Genomic DNA, 17,476 nt, shown 5'->3' with positions numbered 1-17,476 from the left:
TTTCTACTTTTTCTAAATAAAGTGATATTGATTTTATTTATATTATTATATTTTCATATCTTCCTTATGATAAGATGAGTGAGTCTTATGTAAATTGTGTATAGTCATTGTATGTTCCCTATGCTATGGGTTGGTAATTCTTTTTTCTTTCTTTTATCAAACGACTTGTTTTCTTACTGCTTCACTGAAAACAGAATGTTCATTCATATGCTTTTGGTTGATCATAAATCTTATGACCGTATGTAACAACTTACCCTCATCCTCAGACCTCGTCTTTCAAGCGAGCTATTTTAATAGACAGAGCTTGTTAAATGTCGTATTTCACTTTTAATACACTAAGAATAAAACATTTTTAAAAGGTCTATTTATATTGAATAGGTAATTTATTCACTGCGTACCTTGGTACCATTTGAACCTTCATACTCTGATATCGACCCCTTCAGATTCTTGACAGAGTTTTAGAGTTTTGAAGGGAAATCGTTTATTAATTCTCTCAATTCGGTTTTTGTTTTAATCTCGCATATATTTACTTTCCTTCATTAGTGTGGGAATAATTCATTTGGCATACTAATACAATGGTCGATTTAAATAACTTAATGGACTACATGCCCTTGATTTTGAGGCTTTACTTCCTAGTTTTGTTTGGATTGTATAGCTTTACGTTTGCATTATGGCTCTTGTATGCTTATCGTGTGGATGTTTTTGCTTTGCTAAACAATCCTCTTCCAGTCAATCGTCTAAATCAACATCAGGCTCCTCTGTATAGACTTACTTACAAACTTTCAGTAATTGGGACTTTTCTATTCATTGCTGCTGAAATTATCTACATGTTGACCGAATCATCTGAGATGTCTTACATCCCTGTTGTTATATTTTGTGTCATTATCTTCATGCCTTTGCGTAAATTGCAATATTTCCAGCGAAAGGTGTTTATGCGGCAATGTTTACGAATCTCTACTGGAAATTACGCCGTGGAATATAAATTCCCGGATATCATTTTTTCCGACTTGCTCACTTCGTATTCTCGAGTAATTGCCGACTTATGGCTCGCCGGTGCTATTCTTATTTACACTGTTAGTGAGCCTTCAAGGTCACGAAGAAAAGAGCTAGAAAATGAGGCGATCATGTCCTTGATTGCAGCTTATCCTTATGCTATACGTTTTCGTCAATGTCTCATCGAACGTGCTCATGCTGATAATGAAACAGCCAGATTCTGGAGTACAATGAATGCCATCAAGTATTTGACTGCGTTCCCAGCAATTTTCTTAGGTATTGTTGGAAATAAGCGGATGACTTTTATGTGGTTCCTTTGGAACGCTTCCTCTGCTATTAACTCAACCTACTCTTTTTGGTGGGATGTTTCTCAGGATTGGAACTTGGATTTTTTGAAAGATCCATTGAACAACAAGAGCTGGAAGTTTCAGACTCGTCGTCCCTTCCCTGTCGCTGTATACATCTTTTTTAGTGCCCTTGATTTCGTCTTACGTATGTCTTGGGTTGTAAGAGTTCTTTCCGAAAAACACACCAGCCTTTTTGCGACTGATTTTGGTATTTTTTTGATGCAGTTTCTAGAAGTATTTCGAAGGTGTATCTGGGTTTTCTTTCGGATTGAAGCTGAAGCTTCAAAGACCATGGCTTATTTGACTGTACAGGGTGCTAATGACGACGTTCTTTCTCATCCCGAGTAACGCTTATGGTTTGAATCATTCTTCACAAATAATGTTTCACATGTTGGTGAATGACGGTTGCGGTTGTGGTTGTGGTTAAAAAATATTTTTTTCGTTCACTTTTGGACATTCTTAGGAATATGCTTTCACATTCTTTTATTTTCCTTGTGTTTACATGTAAATATTCCTCTAACGGAAATTTATACAATTTCCACTCTAATGAACTTAAATATTATTAATTTATTTTACTAAATGAAGGGCAAATAGCTTATTTTCTTTTGTATTAACATCCGTGTATATCCAAAGTTCACCAGTGTACCTACGCATTTCAATATCTGACAATACAACTTCTCAGAAATAAACAAATATAAAAACCACCAAATTTTTATTTTCCTATTTGTAAATTTGAGTATCCCAAGAACTCAACCCTTTAGTTCCGTATTCATTTCTATTAGCATCGATGAAAGCTTACTCCAGTTTACCTAGGTGATAAGTTATTCCCGTTTTGGTAACGAATTGTTTAAATGTTCTTGAACGGTTTTTAATGGATTCGACATGAACGAGGGATGCCGTAAAATAGACTGAAATCTGTCAATTTCATTTACTGTATCGTTCCTCATGGATGCCTTCGTACGCTTTGTAACTGAAGCGTCCTTTATAGCTGAATTCTGTTTCTTTTCGCTTTCCTCAACTTCCGTCTCAAGCTCAGGTAAAACATTTTCGAACGACGACATGTTAACTTGCAAATTCTCTCGTTGCTTACGATTGCGCCGTCTACGGGCTGAAGCGGATATTGTCTTTGAATTAAATTTTTGTTGCCAAGCATCATGTCTTTCTTTCCTCTTATCGTGCTTACTTTCTCTAGGCATCTCAAAGCGATTCACCACTCCTCCTTCACGGGCTTCTTGGCTAGTAGATCCTGTAGTTTCATTTTTAGGCCCAGGGACTCCCTTGCTTAATTTATTAGCTGCTTTGGTAGCGAGGGACGTTCTCTTCTTTGCTTTAGGCTTACATAGTTAGTTACTCTTCTGTTCATTTTTTTATCATGTTTATACCATTGTAAACTGCCTGTTTTGAATGGATCCTGATCAAAACTTCAAAAATTTTACTGCTTTTATTCACTGGTATAAATTAACGAGCTTTTCAATAGAAAATATTCTTTGTTGGGATATTCTTCAAAGTTGCTATTTGCAAAGGCTGCTAAACCAAGAGAAGCATTTAGCGTGAGCTTTCGAGATCCGTAAACTGAAGTCCTCGAAGCAAGTGAGTATGCTGGGTAAATAAAATAAAATTTAGTAAACAAAAAAGGGACTAAATTAGAAAAACTTTTAAAAAAAGAAAGCATTACTTATAGTAGGAAGTAATTATAAAGTAACGCTTCATAAACTATGTGAACTCCGTAGTAGGTGCCAACGAAGACCTAGACATAGGATAGGAAGCAGATGTATTTATTGGAATGGAAAACCTTTGAAGTACTTCTTTATAAATCGATTCTTCAAACCAGTAAGGATCTACCACACTTAAAGAGTAGCTCTCTTCATGGACATCTATTGGTATTGCATTCAGAAATTGTCGTAATTGTCCGTCTGTTGGGAACGCTGAAAGAGAAGGAGCCCTTGAAGTGATGGATGAAGAAGGAGCTTTTGATGTCGCCGAAGAACGTTCTGAGCTTTCGATACTGCTCCTATCAAAAACTTCCGACGAAGTACTTTTCAAACGCTCTGCTACCAAATGTACCAAAGGTTTGGGAGATGTTTTCGTACTCCAATAAACTGCATCAAGCGGACTCATCATCAAAACCCACTCATGCAGTGAAAATTCCTCTGGTTTTAATGCCGCTAAGAAATCCAATAGCTTGCAGGCATCTACTAACGTTTCCTTGGAGACAGTAGCATCACCCATACAGTACTTTTGAAAAATGATTTGCAGTTCACTAACTACAACCGGCCAAAGACTTAGTAAATGATTTGATGTTGTTCTTAGCGCAAGAGCACGGATCATCAAGAAAAGCTCCTTCTTCAAAACTCCCTCGGGATCAGAGCCTAGAAGTCGTTTTATTAAATCAATTATTGGAGGAAGGCTCGGCAAAAAGAAATCTTTCTGGCAAGATAATATGAATATTGTAATTCGACATAAATTCCCTTGACGAACACCCAATTGTGCATCCCGCGATGTGAACAGTGCTGTCATACCAAGGTCGGATTTCGTAATTAAATCGCCTAGACGAGAAAGATCTTGGTACAACGCAACCTGGATCACCGGAGCTAGCTTTCGAAGTTGACTTGTATTAAACCGAAATAAATTATTATCGTTATATATATCCCAAAAGTCCTTCTTCCATGATTTGCAAAGAGAAGAGTATCGACTAAAGGCAACTAGCAAATCCAAGTGCATTTCAGTAAATGCTTCAGGGAATGTCCTTGCTTTGACGATTGGAGAGATAAAACTGTTTACAATCATTACGGACCATCCTATTAGCTTCTCTTCATCTTTCGCAAGATCTGATATATTGGGGATAAGCTCTGCACAGAAAAATTCGAGAAGAGCAGGCTCCAAGTATCTTGAAAATAAATACATCGGCGTTACAGGTCCTTTGTTCTCAGTATGGCTTATCACATCCTGTCGCAATTCCTTGTAAGCAAAAAAGTCAGCAATTACTTGACTTTCAGGTGTTTTCCCGACGTGAAACAGAGTAGCTGTCAAGCACCGATTCCAAAGATCAAAGAACTCTTTTTGTTGGCGTGTATCCGAACTATTACTTATGTGCTTTGAAATCAGGAATAAAATACGAAGAGAAGCAAGTAAGTAATTTTTGAAAGTGTTAGAAGAAACGATGATTTCTCGTAAAAATTTAGCTATTTCTGGAAACACGCCAGGGATTTCGTTTTCTTTTAGTTGAGCAACATATGAACAGATGCAATCTAAAATATCCATCTGCGAAACTTTAATAGTCAAACTGGAAGGACCACTGTATGTGGAAATTGTCTCCCTCGCAAAGAAAGAAGATGTCAAATGCTTGATTATGTATTCAGGATATCCATCACTTAAATATGAGAACAGCTCCCACACATATCGGGAATATGAGGTATCTTGGTTTACTTCTATGTAAACAAGTGTTTCTATACACTCCATTGGTTCGTGCTTATAAAGTCGTAAAATACCTTTAGCTGCAGCCTCTTTAAGTGAGGATGTGTCATTTATAAAAACTTTAGATCTCTTCTCATAATATCCGTGCTTCAAATCCCAAGAATAGCAAGCAAATAATGTGCGGACAGCATCCTGTATAACGAGCAACATAGAAAGACGCTTGCTTATATCAACAGAAGACGTTGAGGTATCATTAGAAAAGACACCGGAAATTACATTTCCAATGAGTCCACTATTTTCCATTGACCTTTTGGAGTTTTGCATGTATGGGAACATTTTTATGACGCGTACAATCATGTCACTTAGGGTCTCTAGTTTAAGTATGAACACGTCCATGAACGTGCGATCAGGAAGAGAACTTGGAAAATCCCTATACATAGCATCGTGTTGTTTCAAAAATTCATCAATAAAAGAAGACAAAAAGTGAATGGGGGGTATAACTAATAGAGGGATGTCCTCCAACATATTGGGTAAAAAACCATTGATTACTTTAAGCCACCTTGAACAAATCGTAGGATCGTTGTTAGATAGGCCTGTCATAATGAAATTTCGAATAAACTCACGATTCTCTGCTGTATGGATATCTGACAATTCAATTCTTGGTTGGAGGAATTCCAATAAACTCAATAAGTTCATAAGGAAGTCTTTATAGCTAGACCCGACATCTGGTTTTACAGTCTTTACGAGGGCAAGAAGACTATTAACTACATGCTGTTCGCAGTCCGAAGGTTTAGTCCAAACTTTGATGATTTGTCGAAACAATTTGAATGCCCAAGAATATAATTTATACAAATCCTCCTTCATCATTACTATATGATTCTCGTTAAAGATATCTAGTAATGACTTCATAAGGATAGCAAGGAATGTTGTATAATTCAAAGATTTTTCTTTCACCAGTAAAACGTCGGCCCAACTTATAAGACATATTTTCTCCACTTCTTTTAGACTCTCCGAAAGGTCTTCCTCATTTATAAACAAGTCTGAATACAAAATTAACTGATAACTCATTCGATAAAAATAGATGCACCTTGACGCTTGGCTATTTCTTTGTGTTTCAATTATCTTGTATTTTGTTGTATCGTTTCCTAACGAACGTATATCAGATAGATTCGGGGATTGGAGTAAGAGGTTTCCAGTTATAAGCTCCAAAACTCGTAATTGGAGTGCACTAGAGGAGCTAATCCAGCTTATTAATCCAGTTAAGTCTTTTTCAGGAGTGTCACCAAACAATGCACTGAGTAAGAGTAATAACGGCCTATCGAAAACATCGTGAAACAGGGAATGTTGAACTATCAGGTTAGCGAAGTTTTACATCTGTTTCACATACCACCTCTTCTTAATGTATCATAGAAAGGAATGTCGTAAATTGCAGAGGTTTTATTTATCATTTGCTGCTTAACAACACATGAAGAGAAGTAAGACTCTATTTTTTTATTTTGCAATTTCTCTTGAAGAATCCAAATAATCTCTAAAGATTTCTCTTCTCGTAAATAGGAACTTACGGATATCTCATCCCAAACCTACATAGGTTAGTCAGCAAAAATTGAGTTATCAAGAACTTACAGTTTCAAGTAGTAAATGTACTAAACGATTTGAGCTTAAAAGCATTCTAGAGGGAAGCATTGACACGAGACTTTCTACTTCTTGAAAATTCCAAGACTTTTGTTCAAGTCCTTCAATGGTTATTCCCAAAAAATCATATTCAATTTTAGGGTCAATTGCTTCTTTCAGAAGCTTCAAAAGGAATACAAGAATATTTTGATGAAAATTCTCTATATTGGCAAATTTCTTCAAAAAATTGAGCAAGCTCGACACAGATTTTGAGTATAAAGAACTTCCGTCACGAGAGCCATTCATATCAAGTATGCGATGTTCGAGAGAATATATAACTTTATGCTGATGCTCTGTCGATGAGGAACCAATTTTGTGATCTTTTAGAGAACTCCATTTGAAATTATCCACTAAAAGTGAGCAAGTAGAAACAAACAAATCCAAAGAAGGATTCCGAGTAATCAATGAAGGGTTCCTTTCCAAGTAAAGAATCATATAGCAAAAAAACAAGAAAAAATACTGTTCATCAATTCTATTAAAGAAGTATTGCTGGTTTCGCAAGATAAAATGAAACATTTCTAGCGAAGGTAGATACTTCTCATTATTAGAAATATAATCTTTTATACACTTAAACAAATATTCATAAATAGTTAAATCATTAAACCGCATAATGAGACGACGACCATAATCTATCGAGGAGTCATGCAAATGCTTGGAATCCTGTTTGTTCGAAGAAACACTAATAGCATGGTAAGCTTGAAAAACAAAAGATAGAATTTGACTTTCCATAACAGAAAAGACTGATTTTCGGTCCGAGAGTGTATACAGAATCCGAAAAGCTTTATATATAGACATTGTACTGGTTTTTAAAGAAAGTAGATCACGTACACCGTCGATAAAAACTGACATGTTTTCCAAAAGCAAAGAGGGGTCCATCTCATTAGCTGGATCAGGGCCTGACAACTCTGAATCCTTAGGTAAACCCATAAGCCACGCATAGAACCTTCGGTTTAAAGACAGATCGTTTCGCAAAATAATAGATACCACAGACATGTGTAGAAGTTTCAAATCAAAAGATTTGACTTTTTGTAAGAAAGGAGATCGAATAGGAAAATGGTGCAATAATGCATCCATGTAACCTCTTTGAACTAGGACATCGTTATCGCTAATTGCAGCTGCCAGGGCGCGTGTAACAAGACTTGGATCTGGCTGGATTACTTTGGGTTGAACTTCTTCTTTTGGAAGGGCATTGCAAATTCGAAGTAAGTATATCAGGGCACCTGGCCTTTGGCTAGGAAAACTTAGAATTGTAGACCAAATGCTTCCCCAAGCAAATTTATCATCGTTTAGACCTTTTATTAGATCATCTACCAAGAAGAGGGTTTCCTGAGAATACTCATCACTTTCTTCTTCTAGTCCGGAAAGTAGCGATATAAATACAGCTTGAAAACATGGACGAATTGACTCTCCAAGTGAGACAAAATGTTTCCGTATAATACTTATATAATCATGTTTTGTTTTAATTGATGAAATAGAAAAGAATGGTGTAAGCCCATACGTCCAAACAACCAGTTCCTCCGCAAGAACATCCTTTTCCAAAATAGTGAATACATAATCATAAACCTCCAGCGCCTTTTTATGAACGCCAGATGGAAGTCCTGGAGATAAGCATTCAGCCAAAGATCTAGATACCAACAAATTGCAGGGAATTGTTTTGAATGACGAGTACGATTGTAAAACCTTGTTTAAGTGTTAACGGGATGTTAAATATCACGATCTTACCTTATGAAGTTTCGTCAAATACGATATATAGTCAGGCCATTGCTCTACTGTTTGAAAAAGCGCAATACATTTGCGAATCGCGTCTTGATACTTCCTATATTTGGCATCATTTGTGGTGTCTAAATGGTTACTATTACTAGTACAACAGCAAAAATCAATCTTACCAATCATAGTATTCATAACTTTAGAAATTCATCAATAAAAGCTCATCTACAGCCAACTAATGTACAAGTCTCTCGGTGGTTATTGATAGCTGCGTAGTATTATTATTTACAATGCTTATACCAAGCCTTATAGTGAGATGTAACGTATAATGGCAGTTGGTTGCTATTAGAAAAACAAATCAATATTGCATTGGTAAACGTAAACACGAAACTGAAGATTATTTAAAACATTAAACTACAGATGAAAAGAGAAAGAAGAATTCCTTCTTCTCCTAAGAAACTAATAACATAATACATCTAAATGCACTGAAGGTAGTAATTTTTAAAATCCTCAATTTCAGGAAGAAAGAAAAAGGAGAGATCTAGATATTAAACTAATTAAGTATGCGAATAAGAAAATTAGTAAAGAGATTAACTATAGGGACCTAACAACGTAAATCAATTCCATTCGCTTCCTCGTCTGCTCGGATTTCAAACATCATCTGTACGGCAGCAAAAAACATTAGCATTGTAGCAATGCTAAAGTACATTCCTAAAAATGTTAGATAAGAATTAAGAAAAGACAAAAAATCATAACTGTACCTTCAAATGTACCAAATAATCTGGCTAAAACATCCTTGATTCCATGCACATCCATGGCGAATCCTATCAAATTACAGACGATCATGAAGTAAATATTTAGGGCAGCACCAAACCCAGCAATGATTCTATACTGAGAAAGATGCACCCAACCAAATTTGCGTGCGGCATAAGAACATAACCGTTCTGGCAAAATGAAAAGTACAACAAGCCAACCCCAGAAAAATAGCTCCCAACTAACGTCATGCCACAAAGCGACGAAAGTAAAAATGATAAAAGAATTTAAGATTGGATACCTGTTTCCTCCTATAGGAATGTATAAATAACGGAGCAGCCACTTGTTGTAGCTTCGATGCCAAGCTCTCCAAAATCCCACAGCAGAATAGTTATTACACATACAGCGAATTATGTTTTCAGGAGGTTCGATGTTGTCCATTAATGACCACCATCGAAATAATCTCCACGGAATAAGAAGCTTCAGCCAAGTCAGGAATAATACGAGAAAACTGATCAATGCTGTCTCTAAAGTCGTATAAGCGTGTAGACTTCTTTCCTTTGTAATAGCACTAACGTAACAGAAATGAAGCACAAATTCCATTAAGGAAACGCACACAAGGAAACGAACACCGTAAAGAACATTCCTGTATTTTATTGATGATTTGATTGGGTATTTTGTCTGTAGTAAATAAACGTTAGCAAAAGTAGGGCTCACGAAAAATAGTAAGATATACCTGAGACACAAAGTTATTAAATGTTATTATTGGGCCTGCCAAGTATAATGGAGCATATAAAACATAAGTAAGAAAGTTCTTGGTGTTGTAATCTTCTGGATTGCAATTCAGTCGGATACGATCAGAATACGACACATTATCAGGATTCCGTTCTTTCTCAATTACAGTTGCCTACGCGAATGTTAGTTTGTTGAAAGCAAATTCATTCGGATCCATACGGAAAATATTTTAAAAGAATACTTTATCGACCAGTAGTAATCAAGGTTATACGAGATTAGACGTAGAATGGTAATGTTGAACAGGACATACCACCTTTCTAAAATACCGGTATGATCGTCCTATAGAAAACTTTGTTAGTCAAAATCTAGTAAATAGACATACAAAAAAAGAGAAAAGGGGGTGGATATTTCCAAACTTATAGTGACCGAAGTGTTCTTTGGAAAGAAGCAAGAAAATACTCAAAACCCAAGAAAGAAGAGGATTTAGACTGTGATCTCGAAAGACTTTCGCAATTAAATAGTAAATAAAAATTATTGAAAAGACATAGATCATTCCGAAACCGTAGACGACGAAAGAAAATAATAATGAGAACCATAGACGGAACGTGTTTTTTAACGCCAACTTGTTCTGGACTCTATGAGAGAAAACTAACTGAACGACGTTCCAAAGAAAAAAATAGCTAGCAATCACCCCAAGCAAAATAGGAATATTCTCTCGAAAACTAGCATATTGATGGTCGGATACGTCAACAGGTTTGCCAAATATCCATCCTGGTTTCAAGTGCTTTTTTAAATTAGGATAATTTTGGTGTTTTTCTGTGAATTTATTAGTTATCCAGACACACCGCAATCATAGCTTCAAGATTTATTAGACTTACCAACGCTAATCATAGAAAGTCGATAAAAGCCCAAGACAATAATTGACCCGATAAAAACGTAGTAGAGGAAAAACTCAAGAGTAAACCAAGCATTTCGTCTTTTTTCTACCTCCTTCGTGAAGGATCCTGCAGTGGGCGAAGAAGATTGAGATTTCGTGTTTGGCTGTGCTTTACTTGCTGAACTTACAGACGTCCTCCGATCTGCAGAAGAGGTCTCTAATACATTATATTGAAAGATTCGACACATGCCTCAAACATTAGTCAAAAATGAGATTGGAGAAAATCAGGAAGCCCAACATCGATAAATAAACAAACTGTTTAACGCACTGCACTTAACCACGGCCAACGTAAGAGACAGGCATTTCGCTAATTAAGTTAAAACACTTAAGTTCCTACTTATGCGAGTGAGCATGTAAACATTTAATAGTAAGAGTCGTTTATACTAAAAAAATTAAAAAAATAAAAAGCAATTAAAAATGGAGCTCCAGTATTCTAAATAATTTCAAATAACAATTATATTATTCATTCCCTAATTATCTTTTTGTACTTGAATAACCTTGTAGTGAATAATATGTTCCAAAAAGCAGATTCGAAAGTACATGTTTCGTCAATTCACAAGTACTCCAAAAAAGACACTAGATATCAGTTCAGAGCTAATTAGTTGTTTTTAGTAGAAGCAGATTTATCAGAAGAAGGGGCCTTGAAATCTGCTTTGATTCTCAAATTATCAGGTTCAATTTCAACAACGTTTCCGTCAACTATTTGGCCAAATCCTTTTCTCAAAATCTCGCCTTTATTTGAAAGGATATCCTCAATCGTGATTCGTTTATCACTGAAAATTTTGAGATGGTCTGCCATGAGATGTCGATTTTTGCAATGGGGGCATTGAACAAAAACTGTGCCATTGTGATATGCCTGCTTCGACATTTTATGACCAGAACGATGATTACAACTGTTTTGTTAGTTTTCATCATTGATTGATGGAGAAGCTTGCTGTATAAACTTACACAGTGCACGTAAAAGTGATATGATATGCAGGCTTTGGTTGCTCTACATTTTCCGTAGACTTAGAAATTGGTACTCTGGAATCGTTGCGTAAATTAGTACTGCAGTGGAAATAGCATTTGGTCAAAGAGTCCGCCTGTCTTTGTAAAGGGGATAATTTGTTGGCATGGAAGAATAATAACCGGTTTGGTAAACAAATTACTGAAAATTTACTAGAAACCCTTTGGAAAATCCTCAAATTTCTCATCATTCTTCGACGGTGTTCAGATTTTGCTAGCTGTATGTAAAGGATTGTACGCACCAGAAAAACCAACATCTTTACACTACCCAATCCTATTCAGGAGACTACTTGAGTTGCGTCTCTTCTTTGAAATAAACAAAAAAAGGACAACATTATTATAATAAATTAAAACTTCAATGCAGCGCTCATCAAAAGTAAAAATTCGGGCGCCACGAAAAGTAAGGACAAAAACTTGATCTCAACATTCAAGAAGCAAGAGTCGTCTAACCGTTTAGTTTACCTCAAATCAAGTAGATTATCAAGCTCATTGGGGCGTTTTGCATAATGCTGTGAAAGATATTTTCAACAAAAGTACGTCCCAACTTTCCTTCGAAGAGCTGTATAGAAATGCGTACACGCTTGTGCTTCACAAGCATGGAGAAAGACTCTATAGGAATGTTAAGGAAGTATTGAAGACGAGGCTAGAAAATGAAGTAGCTCCTTGGATAGCTGGAAGCTTTGAATCTCTGTTAGAAGCTGAAAACTGGAGCTATGTTAAAAACAAAGATGATATATCTGCATTAATGAAAAAGAGTGAAGCTGCAACATTATTTTTGTCTAATCTCGTGAATGCCTGGAAAGAGCATTTAGTGTCTATGCAAATGATTTCCAGCGTCTTGAAGTACTTAGACAAAGTTTACTCCAAATCTTCAGGTGTTATGCCTATATATGATGCTGGCTTATTGATTTTTCGAGATTCCGTACTTTTTAGTTCCCTTGAGATTGGTCGAAAAAGCGGAATTTGTATTCTTACTTTGGTTTATTTGGAGCGAATCGGTGATTCAATAAACCGCCCCTTAATTAATTCTTGTCTAGATATGCTTAACTCTCTTCCATTTGAATCTACGAACGAGTCTTTGTACGATGTTATATTTACTCCAAAGTTCTTAGACGTGACTCGCACATTCTATCAAGGAGAAGCTCAACATAATTTCAGAGCTTATGATGTTCTTGAGTATCTTGAAAAGACCAACCATAGGTTGAAAGAAGAAAAAGAAAGAGCACAAAAGTATCTATTCACCAAAGTTTCGTTTGCATTACTTTCTGTAGTTGAGAGAGAACTTTTGACAGAACAATTAGATAACCTGTTGGCCAAGCCTGTTTCCGGATTTTTCGCTATGCTTGATTCATATAACTTGGCGGGGTTATCTTCTCTATACGACACGTTTTCCATAGTGGAATTGGGTATTCCTTCGATAAAAAGATTCTTTGCCGCTTATATTTCTGAAAAGGGAAGACTTATAAATGGATCGTTGGCTTTAAACAAAGAAGATCCTCAAGGAAATTCGCAAGCTTCAAAAGTTTCAACCGCTTCATCATGGGTAGTGAAAGTGTTGGAATTATGGGAGAAGCTTCGTGAAATCGTGCTTAAAAGTATGAAAGAGGACAGATATGTAATGAACTCTCTGTCTGATTCTTTTTCTAACTTTGTAAATGCGTATTCACGAGCTCCTGAATTTACTTCGCTGTTCATTGATGATAATTTGAAGCGGGATTTGAAAGGAAGATCTGAAGAATCAGTGGAGAAGACATTACAAAATTCAGTTGTATTGTTCCGATTTTTATCTGAAAAGGACGTTTTTGAAAAATACTATAAAACCCATTTGGCAAAGAGGTATGATTTTGAGTTACTTGAAATTAATCTTAACAATTCTAGGCTTCTGAATAACAGATCGATATCGGATGATGCTGAATTAAGTATGATCGGCCGTTTAAAGCAAGAAGCTGGCAACGTGTTTACTCAAAAATTGGAGGGAATGTTCACAGGTAAGTAATCGATATGCTTTGCGTTCACGCTAACTAGTAAAGATATGCGGTTGTCTAAAGAGCTACTAAATGAATATAAAGGGACATATGATCAAGAAGACTCTGGAAAGGTAAGAACTATAAATTCCAGTATTTGTCTAACAGATTTAGCCTCCGTTTGACCTGAATGTGTCTGTATTGGCTTCGTCTTTCTGGCCAATTGACCTTGTTCCTGAGAAGATTTCATGCGAGTTTCCCGAGTATTTGAAACCTTCCATTGATCATTTTTCGAACTTCTACTTTTCAAAGCATACTGGAAGAAAACTCATTTGGTATCCCTCAATGGTATGTAAAGAGGCCAAGTCAAAATGCAAAGAGCTAATGTTTGCTTGATAGGGAAGTGCCGATGTTCGAGTACAGTTTAAAAAACGTAAACACGATCTTAATGTGTCGACAATAGCTCTTATAATCCTTTTACAGTTTCAAAATTTGCAAGAATCTGAAAGTTTATCTTACGAAGAGCTACTTCAAAAAACAAAGCTTGAGCCAGGCGATTTAAAACGTAATCTTCAGAGTCTTGCTTGCGCCAAATACAAGGTCCTACTGAAGGATCCAAAGGGTCGAGATATAAATGCTGGTGATCGGTTCTTGTTTAATGAGAACTTTACTTCAAATATGGCGAGACTAAAGATATCTACAATTGCACAGGTTCGTGTTGAAGACGACAGTGAACGAAAGCGAACAATGGAGAAGGTGGATGAATCCAGAAAGCACCAAGCGGATGCTTGTCTAGTTCGCGTAATGAAGTATGTCCAATGATTCTTTTCTTTTAAAGAGATTATGAGCCAAAATTACTAACGAGTACAGGGATAGGAAAACGCTTGAACACAATCAATTAGTAGCTGAAGTTACTCGTCAGTTGAGTTCCCGATTTCAGCCAAATCCTTTAATGATTAAACGACGGATTGAAGCTTTGATTGAACGAGAATACTTGCAACGATCCGCAGATAATGGTCGAGTCTATGAATACCTTGCGTAATGGAATGTTTATTTAAAGAAGGTTTAAAATTGAAAATAAAAATTGAACGATTTACTCAATTAATCAAGTTCATGTGACTGATGAAAACGTTTTGGATAAAGCTAACAGGGTAGGATGTCTGTCGTCAATGACAAAAATTTCTTTGGTTTGTTATAAGAAATGAAATGTCTGTTCAGCCCGATTACTACTGAAATATAATGAATGAATTGTGAAGTAGATGCTGTATTAAAAAAATTATTTATTCAAAGGGTATATCTTATGGAAGCATCGATATTCGTATGATGAATTTGTGTTCAATTTTAATATTGGTGTTGATTTGTTTTGGATTCTCTACACAATGTTTTCATTTCCAAAGTAATAACAGATTCTTATAGTCGGTAGAAGTACCGAAAGTGAAGTCATTGAGGCCGATGCTTCAAATTTGGTATCGGCCATTCCAAGATATAAAAATCCGGATTTTTACGGCAAATGGGTCTACAGAACCGGAGTGTTTTCCTCGTAGCTATGTTGGTGTCATACCCTTCCTTTGGATACGCGGTTAAATTAATCGGCTGAATTCTTCACTTAACTAAACCACATATATATATAATCCTTTTTTTAATAGACGTGCGTACACAAAACGCGAATTGCTTTTTTTGTGTACTGTATACTCTATACTTGGTTTGATTGATTGTTATTGGGTTTCATCGAGCTTTAATAATAGTTTAGTATTCACGGTCGTTTACTTATTCTGTTGTTCTTTCTTTTAGCTTTTGTTTACTACTTAGAAATACCGTAAGATTACAATGTCTTTGCATGATGCTTACCACTGGCCTTCTCGTACTCCCTCTCGTAAGGGATCTGCGATTAAGCTCAACAAGACATTGCTAGACCACTTGAATGAGTTGGAGTCTCAATTCACCGTCTCAACCGATCTTTTGAAGCGCGTCACTGAACGCTTCGTTTCTGAGTTGAAGCGTGGTTTGACTAATCAACCAGGTGATATTCCCATGGTACCTACCTGGGTTACTAGCTGTCCTGATGGCTCAGAAACTGGTTCTTACTTGGCCCTCGATATGGGAGGTACAAACTTACGTGTTTGCGAGGTTGAAGTTCAAGGGAACGGCAAATTCGACATCATCCAAAACAAGTACCGTTTGCCCCAAGCATTGAAGACTGGTACTCGTGAAGAGCTCTTTGACTATATTGCTACCTGTGTCAAAAAGTTTGTCGACGAAAATCACCCTGGAGGCGACAAAAAATTGGAAATTGGCTTCACTTTTTCCTACCCTTGCAAGCAAACATCAATTGACGATGCAATATTGATTGCTTGGACCAAGGGATTTGATATTGACGGTGTTGAGGGTGAAAAAATTGTCCCTTTGTTTAACGAAGCTTTAAAGCGTGTTGGATGCAACAATGTAACTTTGAACGCCGTCTTGAATGATACCACTGGTACTCTCGTTGCTTCTAATTACACAAAACCAGGTACCGAAATTGGTGTCATTTTTGGTACCGGCTGCAATGCTTGTTATATTGAACGCTTCGATGAAATTCCCAAGCTTCACGACTATCGTTTGCCTGCTGACATGTCCATGATTATCAACTGCGAATGGTGCGACTTTGACAACCAGCATGTTGTCCTACCTCGTACCAAGTACGATTTGGCTATTGACGCCGACCACCCACGTCCTGGTTTGCAAACATACGAAAAGATGATTGCAGGATGTTACATGGGGGATATCTTGCGCCGTATTCTTTTGGATTTGTACGAGAACGGCGTTTTATTTATTGGTCAAGATGTGAGCAAGCTTCGTGACCCACTGGCCATGGATACCTCAGTATTGAGTATGATTGAAGTGGATCCTTTTGAAAACTTGGATGAAACTCAACAGTTGCTTGAGAACTCCTACGGATTAGCGACCACTGAAGAAGAGCGTCATTTGATCCGACGTGTCTGTGAATTAATCGGCACGCGCGCTGCTCGTTTATCTGCCTGTGGTGTCTGTGCCCTTGTTCTCAAGACCAAGAAGCAATCCATGATGGTTGGTACCGATGGCAGTGTTTATAACAAATACCCTCACTTTAAGGAGCGTTTAGAAGCCGCCTTTAAGGAAGTTCTTGGCGAGGATATTGGCAGCAAGGTTATTACGGCTCCTGCTGAAGACGGTAGTGGCGTTGGTGCAGCTTTGGTGAGTGCTCTTCAAGCTAAGGGGAAAGCTTTAACTAAGGAGGCATTGGACAAGGTTAGAAAGTAAAGAGCAGAGAAAGCATGCAAGTCCCTAGGATACCTAATATCGTCATACTTGAAGGCTATCTTCTGTCATTTGGTTTGCAACGTCCATTAATAGGTAGACGGAAGATGAGAAATTCAAATGCCTAAGGGTTCGCTTGCGAGTTTTTTTATTTATTGAAAGAAAAAATAAAATAAAAAAAGAAAAAAAAGGTGATAGACTTACTCTTCGCTTTAGGAATCTATTTTTATATAATGGCCGACTAAGATTTTGCGGGAGAATTGAGCATAAATGCTTTTAGAAATTATAGACGTCTTTAATTTTCTTTTGAAGGGACCCTTTTCGTTTTTTTTTATCGTCGATATTCTTTGTATTCGTCCATAACCTAGAATGATTGCCTTTTATTAATATATTCCCAAGTGATTTTGTAATTGTTTGGATCTTTCTATGGAGCCATATCTTCGATGAATAAAGGAGATGACGATTTAGCCTAGAGATTTTTTTTTAGAAGAAATACCACTTAAAAAGTCGGTTTAACCTTTTTTAAAAGGGTAATGAAACAACAATCAAAACTGGATGGAAATCGGAGGACCTGGGTTAGCCTGGAGAAGGGAGTAAACTAGGAAAATTAAAAGGTATTGTACTGACTGGTATTAAGTGTAGAGACAAAAGGCAGTGGAAATAGGATAAGATGG

The 17,476-nt window shown here is 36.7% G+C and overlaps 7 protein-coding genes across 7 annotated transcripts; 3 read left to right on the top strand and 4 right to left on the bottom strand.

Moving 5' to 3' along the window:
• The first annotated feature begins 50 nt into the window (after positions 1 to 50).
• SOCG_02464 (Erd1) lies at positions 51 to 1,907 on the top strand. Its single transcript, XM_013160957.1, has one exon. The coding sequence runs from the start codon at positions 576 to 578 to the stop codon at positions 1,686 to 1,688; it is 1,113 nt and encodes a 370-aa protein (XP_013016411.1). The 5' UTR covers positions 51 to 575; the 3' UTR covers positions 1,689 to 1,907.
• Positions 1,908 to 2,161: 254 nt separating this feature from the next.
• SOCG_02463 (ribosome biogenesis protein) lies at positions 2,162 to 2,703 on the bottom strand (the record flags this gene model as incomplete). Its single annotated transcript, XM_013160956.1, has 2 exons — positions 2,162 to 2,662; positions 2,692 to 2,703. The coding sequence occupies 2 exons, from the start codon at positions 2,701 to 2,703 to the stop codon at positions 2,162 to 2,164; spliced, it is 513 nt and encodes a 170-aa protein (XP_013016410.1).
• Positions 2,704 to 3,053: 350 nt separating this feature from the next.
• Positions 3,054 to 8,327, bottom strand: SOCG_02462 (dopey family protein; the record flags this gene model as incomplete). Its single annotated transcript, XM_013160955.1, has 5 exons — positions 3,054 to 6,103; positions 6,142 to 6,334; positions 6,378 to 8,105; positions 8,148 to 8,266; positions 8,312 to 8,327. 5 exons carry the CDS (start codon positions 8,325 to 8,327, stop codon positions 3,054 to 3,056), a joined length of 5,106 nt encoding a protein of 1,701 aa, XP_013016409.1.
• A 278-nt stretch (positions 8,328 to 8,605) lies between these two features.
• Positions 8,606 to 10,796, bottom strand: SOCG_02461 (membrane bound O-acyltransferase). The gene is made up of 6 exons (XM_013160954.1): positions 10,499 to 10,796; positions 10,003 to 10,436; positions 9,840 to 9,959; positions 9,622 to 9,792; positions 8,894 to 9,566; positions 8,606 to 8,843 (listed from the first exon to the last, which is right to left on the bottom strand). Exons 1-6 carry the CDS (start codon positions 10,743 to 10,745, stop codon positions 8,737 to 8,739), a joined length of 1,752 nt encoding a protein of 583 aa, XP_013016408.1. The 5' UTR covers positions 10,746 to 10,796; the 3' UTR covers positions 8,606 to 8,736.
• Positions 10,797 to 10,906: 110 nt separating this feature from the next.
• SOCG_02460 (TIM23 translocase complex subunit Tim15) lies at positions 10,907 to 11,807 on the bottom strand. The gene is made up of 2 exons (XM_013160953.1): positions 11,506 to 11,807; positions 10,907 to 11,450 (listed from the first exon to the last, which is right to left on the bottom strand). The coding sequence occupies exons 1-2, from the start codon at positions 11,751 to 11,753 to the stop codon at positions 11,156 to 11,158; spliced, it is 543 nt and encodes a 180-aa protein (XP_013016407.1). The 5' UTR covers positions 11,754 to 11,807; the 3' UTR covers positions 10,907 to 11,155.
• Positions 11,796 to 15,088, top strand: SOCG_02459 (Cullin 3). Its single transcript, XM_013160952.1, has 7 exons — positions 11,796 to 11,962; positions 12,020 to 13,398; positions 13,441 to 13,550; positions 13,593 to 13,660; positions 13,701 to 13,874; positions 13,926 to 14,335; positions 14,397 to 15,088. The coding sequence occupies exons 1-7, from the start codon at positions 11,921 to 11,923 to the stop codon at positions 14,566 to 14,568; spliced, it is 2,355 nt and encodes a 784-aa protein (XP_013016406.1). The 5' UTR covers positions 11,796 to 11,920; the 3' UTR covers positions 14,569 to 15,088.
• SOCG_02458 (hexokinase 1) lies at positions 15,044 to 17,384 on the top strand. Its single transcript, XM_013160951.1, has one exon. It carries the CDS (start codon positions 15,354 to 15,356, stop codon positions 16,803 to 16,805), a length of 1,452 nt encoding a protein of 483 aa, XP_013016405.1. The 5' UTR covers positions 15,044 to 15,353; the 3' UTR covers positions 16,806 to 17,384.
• The last annotated feature ends 92 nt before the right edge of the window (positions 17,385 to 17,476 follow it).

Source organism: Schizosaccharomyces octosporus, assembly GCF_000150505.1.
Source record: "Schizosaccharomyces octosporus yFS286 unplaced genomic scaffold supercont6.1, whole genome shotgun sequence".
NCBI classification, from domain to species: Eukaryota; Fungi; Ascomycota; class Schizosaccharomycetes; order Schizosaccharomycetales; family Schizosaccharomycetaceae; genus Schizosaccharomyces; species Schizosaccharomyces octosporus.
Note: the sequence above shows the minus strand (reverse complement) of the source record. Positions and strands in the feature narration are given on the sequence as shown.